Source organism: Amphiura filiformis, chromosome 4 (assembly GCF_039555335.1).
Source record: "Amphiura filiformis chromosome 4, Afil_fr2py, whole genome shotgun sequence".
In the NCBI taxonomy this organism is placed as follows: domain Eukaryota; kingdom Metazoa; phylum Echinodermata; class Ophiuroidea; order Amphilepidida; family Amphiuridae; genus Amphiura; species Amphiura filiformis.
In genome coordinates this window covers 11,563,101-11,579,392 of record NC_092631.1, presented here as the reverse complement: position 1 = coordinate 11,579,392, position 16,292 = coordinate 11,563,101, and the positions used below count along the sequence as shown (strand labels likewise).

The window sequence follows — 16,292 nt, the reverse complement described above, 5'->3', positions numbered from 1 at the left end:
TTTCACACTGATTGTGTTAAGGGGGTACTACACCCTTGGCCAAATTTTGCCTATTTTTGCATTTTTCTCAAAAATTATAGCGCATTGGTGACAAGTAAGATATGTATATTATAGGGGCAAGGCCTACAACTACTGTACTGAAATTTCAGCAACTCAAAGCAAGTAGTTATTGATTTATTGATCAAATATTGGTTTTCCCTCATTTTTGACTGTAACTCCATATCTGTTGTCTGTGCTGAAATAAAATTTCCAGTGCAGTAGTTGTAGTCCTTGCCCTTATAATATACATATCTTACTTGTCCCCAATGCGCTATAATTTGAAAGAAAAATGCAAAAATAAGCACAAATCTGCGCAGGGGTGTAGTACCCCCTTAAAGGGTGCCTTCAAGGGAAGTATAACCCTAACAACACAATAATAATTATTTTGACATTTTTACAAGCCGTGTTTCAACTAACCCCACCCTATGTTTCAACTTACCCCAGGGATGGGGTTAGTTGAAACACTTTTTTTTCAAATTTTCAAATTGGATTATATGAATAATCATAAGCAGGTCCAATAAAGTTTAAGGCTGTATTTGTAGCATGTATGTACCGGTATATGTTTATACTGATATGGTTAGTGTTTCTTGAAAGTAATCGGTTTGTGTTAAAAAGACGATTTTGTGAAAAATGTTTCAACTAACCCCAATCTCCCCTACAACTAAAATTACCCCCATTTTCTTGGAGAACTGCTTACTGCAGAATGATCCCTTTTTTGAAGAAAACGCCACAGTGATACACCCCTAGTCAAGTAGTGTCACAGAGACGTCACTTTCATATTCAAGTGGGTAAAATTACCGAATAGGGTGCAACTTGCTAGACTTGAGTCCAGTCCTACTTTACGGAATTTAGGGTTACATGTAGGGTTTTGGGTTAGGGTAGGGCTAGACATGCTAGACGCTATGTCAGTAAGTTACATATGGATCGAATCCATGGGTTCCTACAGTCACCCATGGAAAACAGTGTACTGAATAGCTGTACACCATGTCCATATTGGCCAAGGGATGGTTTGTTTACATGGCAATAATTCCTTCAGAATAGGCAATACAGATTCCAAACATATAAAAAACTTACCTCATATCAGTTTTAGTTGCCCCTTTAATATAACTCCAAATTGACATGACAATTAATTCTATTTGCTCAATTTCATACCAAAATCAAGGAAAACATGGTTTTGTTTTTGCAAAATAACATGAAAATGAAAAAAGGTTATATCTGGTCATTTGCAGTAGGCCACTTCAGGTAATCAATATTGGTCCTTGAATTGCGTACCTCAGTGACTCTCTGCTCATTGTAAGAGTGATAGTGTTGTAAACTTGATTGCATAACATTAAGATTGCCAACTGACATCCTTTGTATAATTGAGTTGTCTGATTATGGTATTAGAACTGTCATGGATGTAAACATTACACAAACTGTCAACAAAACATGCTACTGCAGAACTCTATGCCTGTATGTGTGTGTCTGAGGGTCGTTCTGAGGGCTGATGACACACATTCGATGGGTGTAACAGTAAGTCATACCTAGAATATTTTCTCAATTTGAATTTTATCCTTTCTTGATCCACCCAAAAATAATCGTATACATGTAGATCCCTGCACACTAGTATAGTATAGCCTAGGCTAGGGGGTAGGGCAGTCTTAAAGACTAGACAACTTGCACCGTATTAGCTAGAATATTTTCTCAATTTGAATTTTATCCTTTCTTGATCCACCCAAAAATAATCGTATACATGTAGATCCCTGCACACTAGTATAGTATAGCCTAGGCTAGGGGGTAGGGCAGTCTTATTAAAAGACTAGACAACTTGCACCGTATTCGGTAATCGCTCCTTCAAGTGACCCCCCCCCGTTTCTGTCAGGTCGTAAACGGTAAAAAGCAGAGGCTAACCTTTTATCAAGACAATCCAGCCATTCGACATCAAGCATCGACTCAACTCCCATCTTCCGAATTCGACGGCCGACTGCAACTAGATACGGGGTCAAGCGGCTCCAGCTCAAGTACTTTAATTATAATAATTTCTCTTTAGACATCCAGCTCCGAATCACCCGTAAACTGCCATGCACAGCACTAGCCCTTCACGTTTTAAAAAACCACACTAAGCAGCTAAGGCTGCATGCGTTAAAACCCGAATGATGAAATATGATTCACTATCCTGCGTCAATGAATGACACTCAGAGCTGATATGCAACAATCCATGCACTGGTTATACAGCCACGGGTATCCACTATCAGCCTGTCTACGCATACACACAATTTTCACCATTTTCGAGGTGCATTTTTCAATGTTTATCCTCCATTTTCCTTGCTCCTTTTCATCAATCCATCTGGCTACACCTCCTCATACATGTACATTCACCCACATACGAGCAGCCGCACACCTTAGCACAAATCATAACAAACTAATATTAGGTGTTCCCGGTGTTTATGTTGTTGAAAGTAGCCTGGCCTGAGTCGATTGAAAGGTGCAAGTGAAATGAAAACCAACCAGATAATCAGCTGGTGGCGCTAGCCGACCAAAGATAGAGAAATCGGCAGGCAGTGGAAACATGTGTGGTGGAAACCACTGTGGGTGGAAACATACTCAGTAGAGGGAGAAATCCTCTTTGAACCAAGTTTAATTTCTTTTCTAGATTATCAGCTATTATCAGTGTTGCCATTTTGTTTTGGAAAGCACTTGTTAATGAGTCTGAAGTATAATCACCCCCCTGTTTCAGTAGTAACAATTAGGCCTATGATTTTTTTGCATATAGGCCTACTGTGCAGCAAAACGGCTTCATGCAGATTAACAATGTCTATGAACATTTTGGAGCCTTTTTGAAGATTTTTGGACGCATTTCTAGACTTTGCAAGTGCCTGCTCGGCCAATTAAGTGTTTTTCCCAATAATAATTCATCAGGATGACTTTTTGTAATCCTTGTTTACCATCATGATTGAAATAGAACACATTTTATGAAACGCATTTCTTATTTTGAGCGAAGAATGTAAAAAGAACACGTTCATAACGACGGCCTTTATAAGGATTTAAAAGTTTTCAAAATCCACATTTGTCACTTATTAACTAAAATAGAAAAAATTTGTAGCTCAACACCGAAGATTTCATGTCACTAAACTAGTGACAGACGACAATTTGAGCACCTCTTTGAACCAAGTTTAATTTCTTTTCTAGATTATCAGTGTTGCCATTTTGTTTTGGAAAGTAAAATCATGATGGTAAACAAAGATTACAAAAAGTCATCCTGATGAATTATTATTGGGAAAAACACTTAATTGGCCGAGCAGGCACCTGCAAAGTCTAGAAATGCGTCCAAAAATCTTCAAAAAGGCTCCAAAATGTTCATAGATATTGTTAATCTGCATGAAGCCGTTTTGCTGCATATTCAGTAGGCCTATGCAATATACTTAAAAAGATCATAATTGTTAGGCCTACTACTGAAACAGGGGGGGGGGGGTGATTATACTTCAGACTTATTTACAAGTGCTTTCCAAAACAAAATGGCAACACTGATAATCTAGAAATGAAATTAAACATGGTTCAAAGAGGTGCTCAAATTGTTGTCTGTCACTAGTTTAGTGAGTTTTGTACAAAATCTCGCCTATTGGTATGGTGGAAAAGTCGAAATATGCGATTTTCCGCGTTTCAGCACTGATCTTTAAAACAAAATTTGTTAAAAATTCAAGCATACCCTAATTCGCCTAATTCGTGTTCAAATTGCATTTTACGTTATTTCGCCATTTTGAAATAAGTTTTTGCACAAATTTTAATTTTTTCTTGTTAATGTCTTCTACATCATAAGTAGAGAGAAATTGGAATTTTTTGCACATTTTTGCTAAAAATTCAAGCATACCCTATTTCGCCTAATTCGTGTTCAAATTGCAATATACGTCATTTCGCCATTTTGAAATAAGTTTTTGCAAAAATTTTAATTTTTTTTCTTGTTAATGTGTTCTACATTATAAGTTCTACTGGGGAAACACAAAAAAAATTGGAATTTTTTTGCACATTTTTGCTAAAAATTCAACCATACCCTATTTCGCCTAATTAGTGTTCAAATTGCATTTTACGTTATTTCGCCATTTTGAAATAAGTTTTTGCAAAAATTTTAATTTTTTTCTTGTTAATGTGTTCTACATCATAAGTTCTACTGGGGAAACACAAAAAAATTTAAATTTTTGTGCACATTTTTGCTAAAAATTCAAGCATACCCTATTTCGCCTAATTCGTGTTCAAATTGCATTTTACGTTATTTCGCCATTTTGAAATAAGTTTTTGAAAAAATTTTAATTTTTTTCTTGTTAATGTGTTCTACATCATAAGTTCTACTGGGGAACACAAAAAATTGGAATTTTTGTGCACATTTTTGCTAAAAATTCAACCATACCCTATTTCGCCTAATTAGTGTTCAAATTGCATTTTACGTTATTTCGCCATTTTGAAATAAGTTTTTGCAAAAATTTTAATTTTTTTCTTGTTAATGTGTTCTACATCATAAGTTCAACTCTGGAAACACAAAAAAATTGGAATTTTTGTGCACATTTTTGCTAAAAATTCAACCATACACTATTTCGCCTAATTCGTGTTCAAATTGCATTTTACGTTATTTCGCCATTTTGAAATAAGTTTTTGCAAAAATTTTAATTTTTTTCTTGTTAATGTGTTCTACATCATAAGTTCTACTGGGGAAACTCAAAAAAATTGGGATTTTTTTGCACATTTTTGCTAAAAATTCAAGCATACCCTATTTCGCCTAATTCGTGTTCAAATTGCATTTTACGTTATTTCGCCATTTTGAAATAAGTTTTTGCAAAAATTTTAATTTTTTTTCTTGTTAATGTGTTCTACATCATAAGTTCTACTGGGGAAACACAAAAAAATTGGAATTTTTTGCACATTTTTGCTAAAAATTCAAGCATACCCTATTTCGCCTAATTCGTGTTCAAATTGCATTTTACGTTATTTCGCCATTTTGAAATAAGTTTTGCAAAAATTTTAATTTTTTTTTCTTGTTAATGTGTTCTACATCATAAGTTCTACTGGGGAAACACAAAAAAAATTGAATTTTTGTGCACATTTTTGCTAAAAATTCAACCATACCCTATTTCGCCTAATTAGTGTTCAAATTGCATTTTACGTTATTTCGCCATTTTGAAATAAGTTTTTGCAAAAATTTTAATTTTTTTTCTTGTTAATGTGTTCTAAATCATAAGTTCTACTGGGGAAACACAAAAAAATTAGAAAATTTTTGCACATTTTTGCTAAAAATTCAAGCATACCCTATTTCGCCTAATTCGTGTTCAAATTACAATATACGTTATTTCGCCATTTTGAAATAAGTTTTTGCAAAAATTTTAATTTTTTTTCTTGTTAATGTGTTCTACATCATATGTTCTACTGGGGAAACACAAAAAAATTGGAATTTGTTGCACATTTTTGCTAAAAATTCAAGCATACCCTATTTCGCCTAATTCGTGTTCAAATTGCATTTTACGTTATTTCGCCATTTTGAAATAAGTTTTCGCAAAAATTTTAATTTTTTTCTTGTTAATGTGTTCTACATCATAAGTTCTACTGGGGAAACAAAAAAAAATTGGAAAATTTTTGCACATTTTTGCTAAAAATTCAACCATACCCTATTTCGCCTAATTAGTGTTCAAATTGCATTTTACGTTATTTCGCCATTTTGAAATAAGTTTTTGCAAAAATTTTAATTTTTTTTTCTTGTTAATGTGTTCTACATCATAAGTTCTACTGGGGAAACACAAAAAAATTGGGATTTTTTTGCACATTTTTGCTAAAAATTCAAGCATACCCTATTTCGCCTAATTCGTGTTCAAATTGCATTTTACATTATTTCGCCATTTTGAAATAAGTTTTTGCAAAAATTTTAATTTTTTTTTCTTGTTAATGTGTTCTACATCATAAGTTCTACTGGGGAAACACAAAAAAATTGAAACATTTTTGCACATTTTTGCTAAAAATTCAAGCATACCCTATTTCGCCTAATTCGTGTTCAAATTGCATTTTACGTTATTTCGCCATTTTGAAATAAGTTTTTGCAAAAAATTTTAATTTTTTTTCTTGTTAATGTGTTCTACATCATATGTTCTACTGGGGAAACACAAAAAAATTGGAAAATTTTTGCACATTTTTGCTAAAAATTCAAGCATACCCTATTTCGCCTAACTCGTGTTCAAATTGCATTTTACGTTATTTCGCCATTTTGAAATAAGTTTTTGCAAAAATTTTAATTTTTTTTCTTAAAAAGTTCTACATCATAAGTTCTACTGGGGAAACACAAAAAAATTGGAATATTTTGTGCACATTTTTGCTAAAAATTCAAGCATACCCTATTTCGCCTAATTCGTGTTCAAATTGCATTTTACGTCATTTCGCCATTTTGAAATAAGTTTTTGCAAAAATTTTAATTTTTTTTCTTGTTAATGTGTTCTACATCATAAGTTCTACTGGGGAAACACAAAAAAATTGGAAAATTTTGCAAATTTTTGCTAAAAATTCAAGCATACCCTATTTCGCCTAATTCGTGTTCAAATTGCATTTTACGTTATTTCGCCATTTTGAAATAAGTTTTTGCAAAAATTTTAATTTTTTTTTTTTGTTAATGTGTTCTACATCATAAGTTCTACTGGGGAAACACAAAAAATGGAATTTTTGTGCAAATTTTTGCTAAAAATTCAAGCATACCCTATTTCGCCTAATTCGTGTTCAAATTGCATTTTACGTTATTTCGCCATTTTGAAATAAGTTTTTGCAAAAATTTTAATTTTTTTCTTGTTAATGTGTTCTACATCATAAGTTCTACTGGGGAAACACAAAAAAATTGGAATTTTGTGCACATTTTTGCTAAAAATTCAACCATACCCTATTTCGCCTAATTAGTGTTCAAATTGCATTTTACGTTATTTCGCCATTTTGAAATAAGTTTTTGCAAAAATTTTAATTTTTTTTCTTGTTAATGTGTTCTACATCATAAGTTCTACTGGGGAAACACAAAAAATTGGAATTTTTGTGCACATTTTTGCTAAAAATTCAACCATACCCTATTTCGCCTAATTCGTGTTCAAATTGCATTTTACGTTATTTCGCCATTTTGAAATAAGTTTTCGCAAAAATTTTAATTTTTTTTCTTGTTAATGTGTTCTACATCATAAGTTCTACTGGGGAAACACAAAAAAATTGGAAAATTTTTGCACATTTTTGCTAAAAATTCAAGCATACCCTATTTCGCCTAATTAGTGTTTAAATTGCATTTTACGTTATTTCGCCATTTTGAAATAAGTTTTTGCAAAAATTTTAATTTTTTTTCTTGTTAATGTGTTCTACATCATAAGTTCTACTGGGGAAACACAAAAAAATTGGAAAATTTTTGCACATTTTTGTTAAAAATTCAAGCATACCCTATTTCGTGTTCAAATTGCATTTTACGTTATTTCGCCATTTTGAAATAAGTTTTTGCAAAAATTTTAATTTTTTTTCTTGTTAATGTGTTCTACATCATAAGTTCTACTTTGGAAACACAAAAAAATTGGAATTTTTGTGCACATTTTTGCTAAAAATTCAAGCATACCCTATTTCGCCTAATTCGTGTTCAAATTGCATTTTACGTTATTTCGCCATTTTGAAATAAGTTTTTGCAAAAATTTTAATTTTTTTTCTTGTTAATGTGTTCTACATCATAAGTTCTACTGGGGAAACACAAAAAAATTGGAAAATTTTTGCACATTTTTGCTAAAAATTCAACCATACCCTATTTCGCCTAATTCGTGTTCAAATTGCATTTTACGTTATTTCGCCATTTTGAAATAAGTTTTTGCAAAATTTTAATTTCGGCGGTCTTGTTAATGTGTTCTACATCATAAGTTCTACTTTGGAAACACAAAAAAATTGGAATTTTTGTGCACATTTTTGCTAAAAATTCAAGCATACCCTATTTCGCCTAATTCGTGTTCAAATTGCATTTTACGTTATTTCGCCATTTTGAAATAAGTTTTTGCAAAAATTTTAATTTTTTTTCTTGTTAATGTGTTCTACATCATAAGTTCTACTGGGGAAACACAAAAAAATTCTAATTTTTGTGCACATTTTTGCTAAAAATTCAACCATACCCTATTTCGCCTAATTAGTGTTCAAATTGCATTTTACGTTATTTCGCCATTTTGAAATAAGTTTTTGCAAAAATTTTAATTTTTTTTCTTGTTAATGTGTTCTACATCATAAGTTCTACTGGTGAAACACAAAAAAATTGGAATTTTTTGCAAATTTTTGCTAAAAATTCAAGCATACCCTATTTCGCCTAATTCGTGTTCAAATTGCATTTTACGTTATTTCGCCATTTTGAAATAAGTTTTTGCAAAAATTTTAATTTTTTTTCTTGTTAATGTGTTCTACATCATAAGTTCTACTGGGGAAACACAAAAAAATTGGAATTTTTTTGCACATTTTTGCTAAAAATTCAAGCATACCCTATTTCGCCTAATTCGTGTTCAAATTGCATTTTACGTTATTTCGCCATTTTGAAATAAGTTTTTGCAAAAATTTTAATTTTTTTTTCTTGTTAATGTGTTCTACATCATAAGTTCTACTGGGGAAACACAAAAAAATTGGAAAATTTTTGCACTCTCTCTCTCTCTGTGTCAGGTGGCGCTGTGTAGCGCTGCTGTGGTCTTCACAAGAGTACGCCATCTCACTCGATCTGATGCCAAGTGCGTTGCACCTTGCATTCCCTGGTTAGAAACCAGCTTCACGTCATTAGTCCAAGATGTTGGTGGACGTCCTCTTCCTCGTTTGCCTTCCATAGCCCCTTGCAAAATCTGTTTTTCTACACCTCCATGTTTCCTGACAATATGGCCAAAGTACTTCAGCTTTCTCTCCATTATGCCGCTTCTGATGGTTAGACTAGTACCAATCTTGTCGAGGATCCAGGAATTTGTTCTCCTGTCTTTCCATGTCACTCGTAGAAGCCTCCGGTAACACCACATCTCAAAAGCATCTACTCTTTTCCTATCATTCTTGGTCATAGCCCAAGACTCGCATCCATAAGTGGCAATGGAAAACACAGTTGCACGAAGTAGGCGTACCTTGAGGTCAATGGATAGGCCTCTGCTTTTCCATATGCTTGACATGCCCTGCACAGTTGTCCTTGCAATAGCCAGTCTTCTCTTAATTTCAGTTGTGCTGTCACCACTGTTGTTAATCATTGAACCCAGATATTCAAATTGCTTCACCTCCTCAATCTGCTGTCCATCTATCACAAACTCATCACTTTTCCGCTCTCTGTCTACAACCATTATTTTTGTCTTCTTTGTGTTCAGGAGAAGGTGTTTTTCTTCGCTGGCCTCTTTGATGCGCTTCAAAAGATCAATCAGCTCTACTCTGCTGCTACAAATAAGAGTGGTATCATCGGCGTACCTCGATTTTTGCACATTTTGCTAAAAATTCAAGCATACCCTATTTCGCCTAATTCGTGTTCATATTGCAATATACGTCATTTTGCCATTTTGAAAAAAAATTTTGCAAAAATTTCAACTTTTGCAATATACGTTATTTCGCCATTAACACATTAACACATTAACAAGAAAAAATTGAAATTTTTGCAAATTTTTTTTTTCAAAATGGCGAAATGACGTATAATGCAATTTGAACACGAATTAGGCGAAATAGGGTATGCGTGAATTTTTTGCAAAAAAGTGCAAAAATTTTCCAATTTTTTTGTGTTTCCCTAGTAGAACTTATGATGTAGAACACATTAACAAGAAAAAAATTGAAATTTTTGCAAAATTTTTGTTCAAAATGGCGAAATGGCGTATAATGCAATTTGAACACGAATTAGGAGAAATAGGGTATGCGTGAATTTTTTGCAAAAAAGTGCAAAAATTTTCCAATTTTTTTGTGTTTCCCTAGTAGAACTTATGATGTAGAACACATTAACAAGAAAAAAAAAAATTGAAATTTTTGCAAATTTTTTTTCAAAATGGCGAAATGACGTATAATGCAATTTGAACACGAATTAGGCGAAATAGGGTATGCTTGAATTTTTTGCAAAAATTGCAAAAATTTTCCAATTTTTTTGTGTTTCCTAGTAGAACTTATGATGTAGAACACATTAACAAGAAAAAAAATTGAAATTTTTGCAAAATTTTTTTTCAAAATGGCGAAATGACGTATAATGCAATTTGAACACGAATTAGGCGAAATAGGGTATGCGTGAATTTTTTGCAAAAAAGTGCAAAAATTTTCCAATTTTTTTGTGTTTCCTAGTAGAACTTATGATGTAGAACACATTAACAAGAAAAAAATTCAAATTTTTGCAAAAATTTATTTCAAAATGGCGAAATGACGTATAATGCAATTTGAACACGAATTAGGCGAAATAGGGTATGCTTGAATTTTTTGCAAAAATGTGCAAAAATTTTCCAATTTTTTTGTGTTTCCCTAGTAGAACTTATGATGTAGAACACATTAACAAGAAAAAAATTGAAATTTTTGGAAAAATTTATTTCAAAATGGCGAAATGACGTATAATGCAATTTGAACACGAATTAGGCGAAATAGGGTATGCGTGAATTTTTTGCAAAAAAGTGCAAAAATTTTCCAATTTTTTTGTGTTTCCCTAGTAGAACTTATGATGTAGAACACATTAACAAGAAAAAAAATTCAAATTTTTGCAAAAATTTATTTCAAAATGGCGAAATGACGTATAATGCAATTTGAACACGAATTAGGCGAAATAGGGTATGCGTGAATTTTTTGCAAAAAAGTGCAAAATTTTCCAATTTTTTGTGTTTCCCTAGTAGAACTTATGATGTAGAACACATTAACAAGAAAAAAATTCAAATTTTTGCAAAAATTTATTTCAAAATGGCGAAATGACGTATAATGCAATTTGAACACGAATTAGGCGAAATAGGGTATGCTTGAATTTTTTTTGCAAAAATGTGCAAAAATTTTCCAATTTTTTTGTGTTTCCCTAGTAGAACTTATGATGTAGAACACATTAACAAGAAAAAAAAATTGAAATTTTTGCAAATTTTTTTTCAAAATGGCGAAATGACGTATAATGCAATTTGAACACGAATTAGGCGAAATAGGGTATGCGTGAATTTTTTGCAAAAAAGTGCAAAAATTTTCCAATTTTTTTGTGTTTCCCTAGTAGAACTTATGATGTAGAACACATTAACAAGAAAAAAAATTCAAATTTTTGCAAAAATTTATTTCAAAATGGCGAAATGACGTATAATGCAATTTGAACACGAATTAGGCGAAATAGGGTATGCGTGAATTTTTTGCAAAAAAGTGCAAAAATTTTCCAATTTTTTGTGTTTCCCTAGTAGAACTTATGATGTAGAACACATTAACAAGAAAAAAATTGAAATTTTTGCAAATTTTTTTTCAAAATGGCGAAATGACGTATAATGCAATTTGAACACGAATTAGGCGAAATAGGGTATGCGTGAATTTTTTGCAAAAAAGTGCAAAAATTTTCCAATTTTTTTGTGTTTCCCTAGTAGAACTTATGATGTAGAACACATTAACAAGAAAAAAATTGATATTTTTGCAAAAATTTATTTCAAAATGGCGAAATGACGTAAAATGCAATTTGAACACGAATTAGGCGAAATAGGGTATGCTTGAATTTTTAGCAAAAATGTGCAAAAATTTTCCAATTTTTTTGTGTTTCCCTAGTAGAACTTATGATGTAGAACACATTAACAAGAAAAAAATTGAAATTTTTGCAAAATTTTTTTCAAAATGGCGAAATGGCGTATAATGCAATTTGAACACGAATTAGGCGAAATAGGGTATGCGTGAATTTTTTGCAAAAATGTGCAAAAATTTTCCAATTTTTTTGTGTTTCCCTAGTAGAACTTATGATGTAGAACACATTAACAAGAAAAAAAATTGAAATTTTTGCAAATTTTTTTTTTCAAAATGGCGAAATGACGTATAATGCAATTTGAACACGAATTAGGCGAAATAGGGTATGCGTGAATTTTTGCAAAAAAGTGCAAAAATTTTCCAATTTTTTTGTGTTTCCCTAGTAGAACTTATGATGTAGAACACATTAACAAGAAAAAAAATTCAAATTTTTGCAAAATTTTATTTCAAAATGGCGAAATGACGTATAATGCAATTTGAACACGAATTAGGCGAAATAGGGTATGCGTGAATTTTTTGCAAAAAAGTGCAAAAATTTTCCAATTTTTTTGTGTTTCCCTAGTAGAACTTATGATGTAGAACACATTAACAAGAAAAAAAATTGAAATTTTTGCAAATTTTTTTTTCAAAATGGCGAAATGACGTATAATGCAATTTGAACACGAATTAGGCGAAATAGGGTATGCGTGAATTTTTTGCAAAAAAGTGCAAAAATTTTCCAATTTTTTTGTGTTTCCCTAGTAGAACTTATGATGTAGAACACATTAACAAGAAAAAAAAATTGATATTTTTGCAAAAATTTATTTCAAAATGGCGAAATGACGTATAATGCAATTTGAACACGAATTAGGCGAAATAGGGTATGCTTGAATTTTTTGCAAAAATGTGCAAAAATTTTCCAATTTTTTTGTGTTTCCCTAGTAGAACTTATGATGTAGAACACATTAACAAGAAAAAAATTGAAATTTTTGCAAAATTTTTTTCAAAATGGCGAAATGGCGTATAATGCAATTTGAACACGAATTAGGCGAAATAGGGTATGCGTGAATTTTTTGCAAAAAAGTGCAAACATTTTCCAATTTTTTTGTGTTTCCCTAGTAGAACTTATGATGTAGAACACATTAACAAGAAAAAAAAAAATTGAAATTTTTGCAAAATTTTTTATCAAAATGGCGAAATGACGTATAATGCAATTTGAACACGAATTAGGCGAAATAGGGTATGCTTGAATTTTTTGCAAAAATGGGCAAAAATTTTCCAATTTTTTTGTGTTTCCCTAGTAGAACTTATGATGTAGAACACATTAACAAGAAAAAAATTGAAATTTTTGCAAATTTTTTTTTCAAAATGGCGAAATGACGTATAATGCAATTTGAACACGAATTAGGCGAAATAGGGTATGCGTGAATTTTTTGCAAAAAAAAAGTGCAAAAATTTTCCAATTTTTTTGTGTTTCCCTAGTAGAACTTATGATGTAGAACACATTAACAAGAAAAAAAAAAATTGAAATTTTTGCAAAAATTTATTTCAAAATGGCGAAATGACGTATAATGCAATTTGAACACGAATTAGGCGAAATAGGGTATGCTTGAATTTTTTGCAAAAATGGGCAAAAATTTTCCAATTTTTTTGTGTTTCCTAGTAGAACTTATGATGTAGAACACATTAACAAGAAAAAAATTGAAATTTTTGCAAAATTTTTTTTCAAAATGGCGAAATGACGTATAATGCAATTTGAACACGAATTAGGCGAAATAGGGTATGCGTGAATTTTTTTGCAAAAAGTGCAAACATTTTCCAATTTTTTTGTGTTTCCCTAGTAGAACTTATGATGTAGAACACATTAACAAGAAAAAAATTGAAATTTTTGCAAAAATTTTTTCAAAATGGCGAAATGACGTATAATGCAATTTGAACACGAATTAGGCGAAATAGGGTATGCGTGAATTTTTTGCAAAAAAAGTGCAAAAATTTTCCAATTTTTTTGTGTTTCCCTAGTAGAACTTATGATGTAGAACACATTAACAAGAAAAAAATTGAAATTTTTGCAAAATTTTTTTTCAAAATGGCGAAATGACGTATAATGCAATTTGAACACGAATTAGGCGAAATAGGGTATGCTTGAATTTTTTGCAAAAATGTGCAAAAATTTTCCAATTTTTTTGTGTTTCCCTAGTAGAACTTATGATGTAGAACACATTAACAAGAAAAAAATTGAAATTTTTGCAAAAATTTTTTCAAAATGGCGAAATGACGTATAATGCAATTTGAACACGAATTAGGCGAAATAGGGTATGCGTGAATTTTTTGCAAAAAAGTGCAAAAATTTTCCAATTTTTTTTGTGTTTCCCTAGTAGAACTTATGATGTAGAACACATTAACAAGAAAAAAAAAACAAGAAAAAAAATTTTTTTTGATTTTTTCAAAATGGCGAAATGACGTATAATGCAATTTGAACACGAATTAGGCGAAATAGGGTATGCGTGAATTTTTTGCAAAAAAGTGCAAAAATTTTCCAATTTTTTTTTTTGTGTTTCCCTAGTAGAACTTATGATGTAGAACACATTAACAAAAAAAAAAAAAATTGAAATTTTTGCAAAAATTTTTTCAAAATGGCGAAATGACGTATAATGCAATTTGAACACGAATTAGGCGAAATAGGGTATGCTTGAATTTTTTGCAAAAATGGGCAAAAATTTTCCAATTTTTTTGTGTTTCCCTAGTAGAACTTATGATGTAGAACACATTAAGAAGAAAAAAAAATTGAAATTTTTGCAAAAATTTTTTTCAAAATGGCGAAATGGCGTATAATGCAATTTGAACACGAATTAGGCGAAATAGGGTATGCGTGAATTTTTTGCAAAAAAGTGCAAAAATTTTCCAATTTTTTTTGTGTTTCCCTAGTAGAACTTATGATGTAGAACACATTAACAAGAAAAAAAAAAATTGAAATTTTTGCAAAAATTTTTTTCAAAATGGCGAAATGACGTATAATGAAATTTGAACACGAATTAGGCGAAATAGGGTATGCGTGAATTTTTTGCAAAAAAGTGCAAAAATTTTCCAATTTTTTTGTGTTTCCCTAGTAGAACTTATGATGTAGAACACATTAACAAGAAAAAAAATTGAAATTTTGCAAAATTTTTTTCAAAATGGCGAAATGACGTATAATGCAATTTGAACACGAATTAGGCGAAATAGGGTATGCTTGAATTTTTTGCAAAAATGTGCAAAAATTTTCCAATTTTTTTTGTGTTTCCCTAGTAGAACTTATGATGTAGAACACATTAACAAGAAAAAAATTGAAATTTTTGCAAAAATTTTTTTTTTCAAAATGGCGAAATGACGTATAATGCAATTTGAACACGAATTAGGCGAAATAGGGTATGCGTGAATTTTTTGCAAAAAAGTGCAAAAATTTTCCAATTTTTTTGTGTTTCCCTAGTAGAACTTATGATGTAGAACACATTAACAAGAAAAAAAAATTGAAATTTTTGCAAATTTTTTTTCAAAATGGCGAAATGACGTATAATGCAATTTGAACACGAATTAGGCGAAATAGGGTATGCTTGAATTTTTTGCAAAAATGGGCAAAAATTTTCCAATTTTTTTGTGTTTCCCTAGTAGAACTTATGATGTAGAACACATTAACAAGAAAAAAAATTGAAATTTTTGCAAATTTTTTTTTCAAAATGGCGAAATGACGTATAATGCAATTTGAACACGAATTAGGCGAAATAGGGTATGCGTGAATTTTTTGCAAAAATGGGCAAAAATTTTCCAATTTTTTTGTGTTTCCCTAGTAGAACTTATGATGTAGAACACATTAACAAGAAAAAAAATTGAAATTTTTGCAAAATTTTTTTTCAAAATGGCGAAATGGCGTATAATGCAATTTGAACACGAATTAGGCGAAATAGGGTATGCGTGAATTTTTTGCAAAAAAGTGCAAAAATTTTCCAATTTTTTTTGTGTTTCCCTAGTAGAACTTATGATGTAGAACACATTAACAAGAAAAAAAAATTGAAATTTTTGCAAAAATTTATTTCAAAATGGCGAAATGACGTATAATGAAATTTGAACACGAATTAGGCGAAATAGGGTATGCGTGAATTTTTTGCAAAAATGTGCAAAAATTTTCCAATTTTTTTGTGTTTTCCTAGTAGAACTTATGATGTAGAACACATTAACAAGAAAAAAATTGAAATTTTTGCAAATTTTTTTTCAAAATGGCGAAATGACGTATAATGCAATTTGAACACGAATTAGGCGAAATAGGGTATGCTTGAATTTTTTGCAAAAATGTGCAAAAATTTTCCAATTTTTTTGTGTTTCCCTAGTAGAACTTATGATGTAGAACACATTAACAAGAAAAAAATTGAAATTTTTGCAAATTTTTTTTCAAAATGGCGAAATGACGTATAAATGCAATTTGAACACGAATTAGGCGAAATAGGGTATGCGTGAATTTTTTGCAAAAAAGTGCAAAAATTTTCCAATTTTTGTGTTTCCCTAGTAGAACTTATGATGTAGAACACATTAACAAGAAAAAAAATTTAAATTTTTGCAAAATTTTTGTT

At 30.8% G+C, this 16,292-nt stretch overlaps 1 protein-coding gene across 2 annotated transcripts in view; it reads right to left on the bottom strand.

The window, feature by feature from the left end:
* Positions 1 to 2,381, bottom strand: part of LOC140150544 (rap guanine nucleotide exchange factor 4-like) — a 234,827-nt gene extending 232,446 nt beyond the window's left edge. For both annotated transcript variants that reach the window (XM_072172576.1, XM_072172577.1), the window contains exon 1: positions 1,930 to 2,381. In XM_072172576.1, coding sequence (XP_072028677.1) covers positions 1,930 to 1,982 — 53 coding nt within the window. In that variant the 5' untranslated portion in view covers positions 1,983 to 2,381. The remainder of the gene's footprint in view (positions 1 to 1,929) is intronic.
* Between the last annotated feature and the right edge of the window lie 13,911 nt (positions 2,382 to 16,292).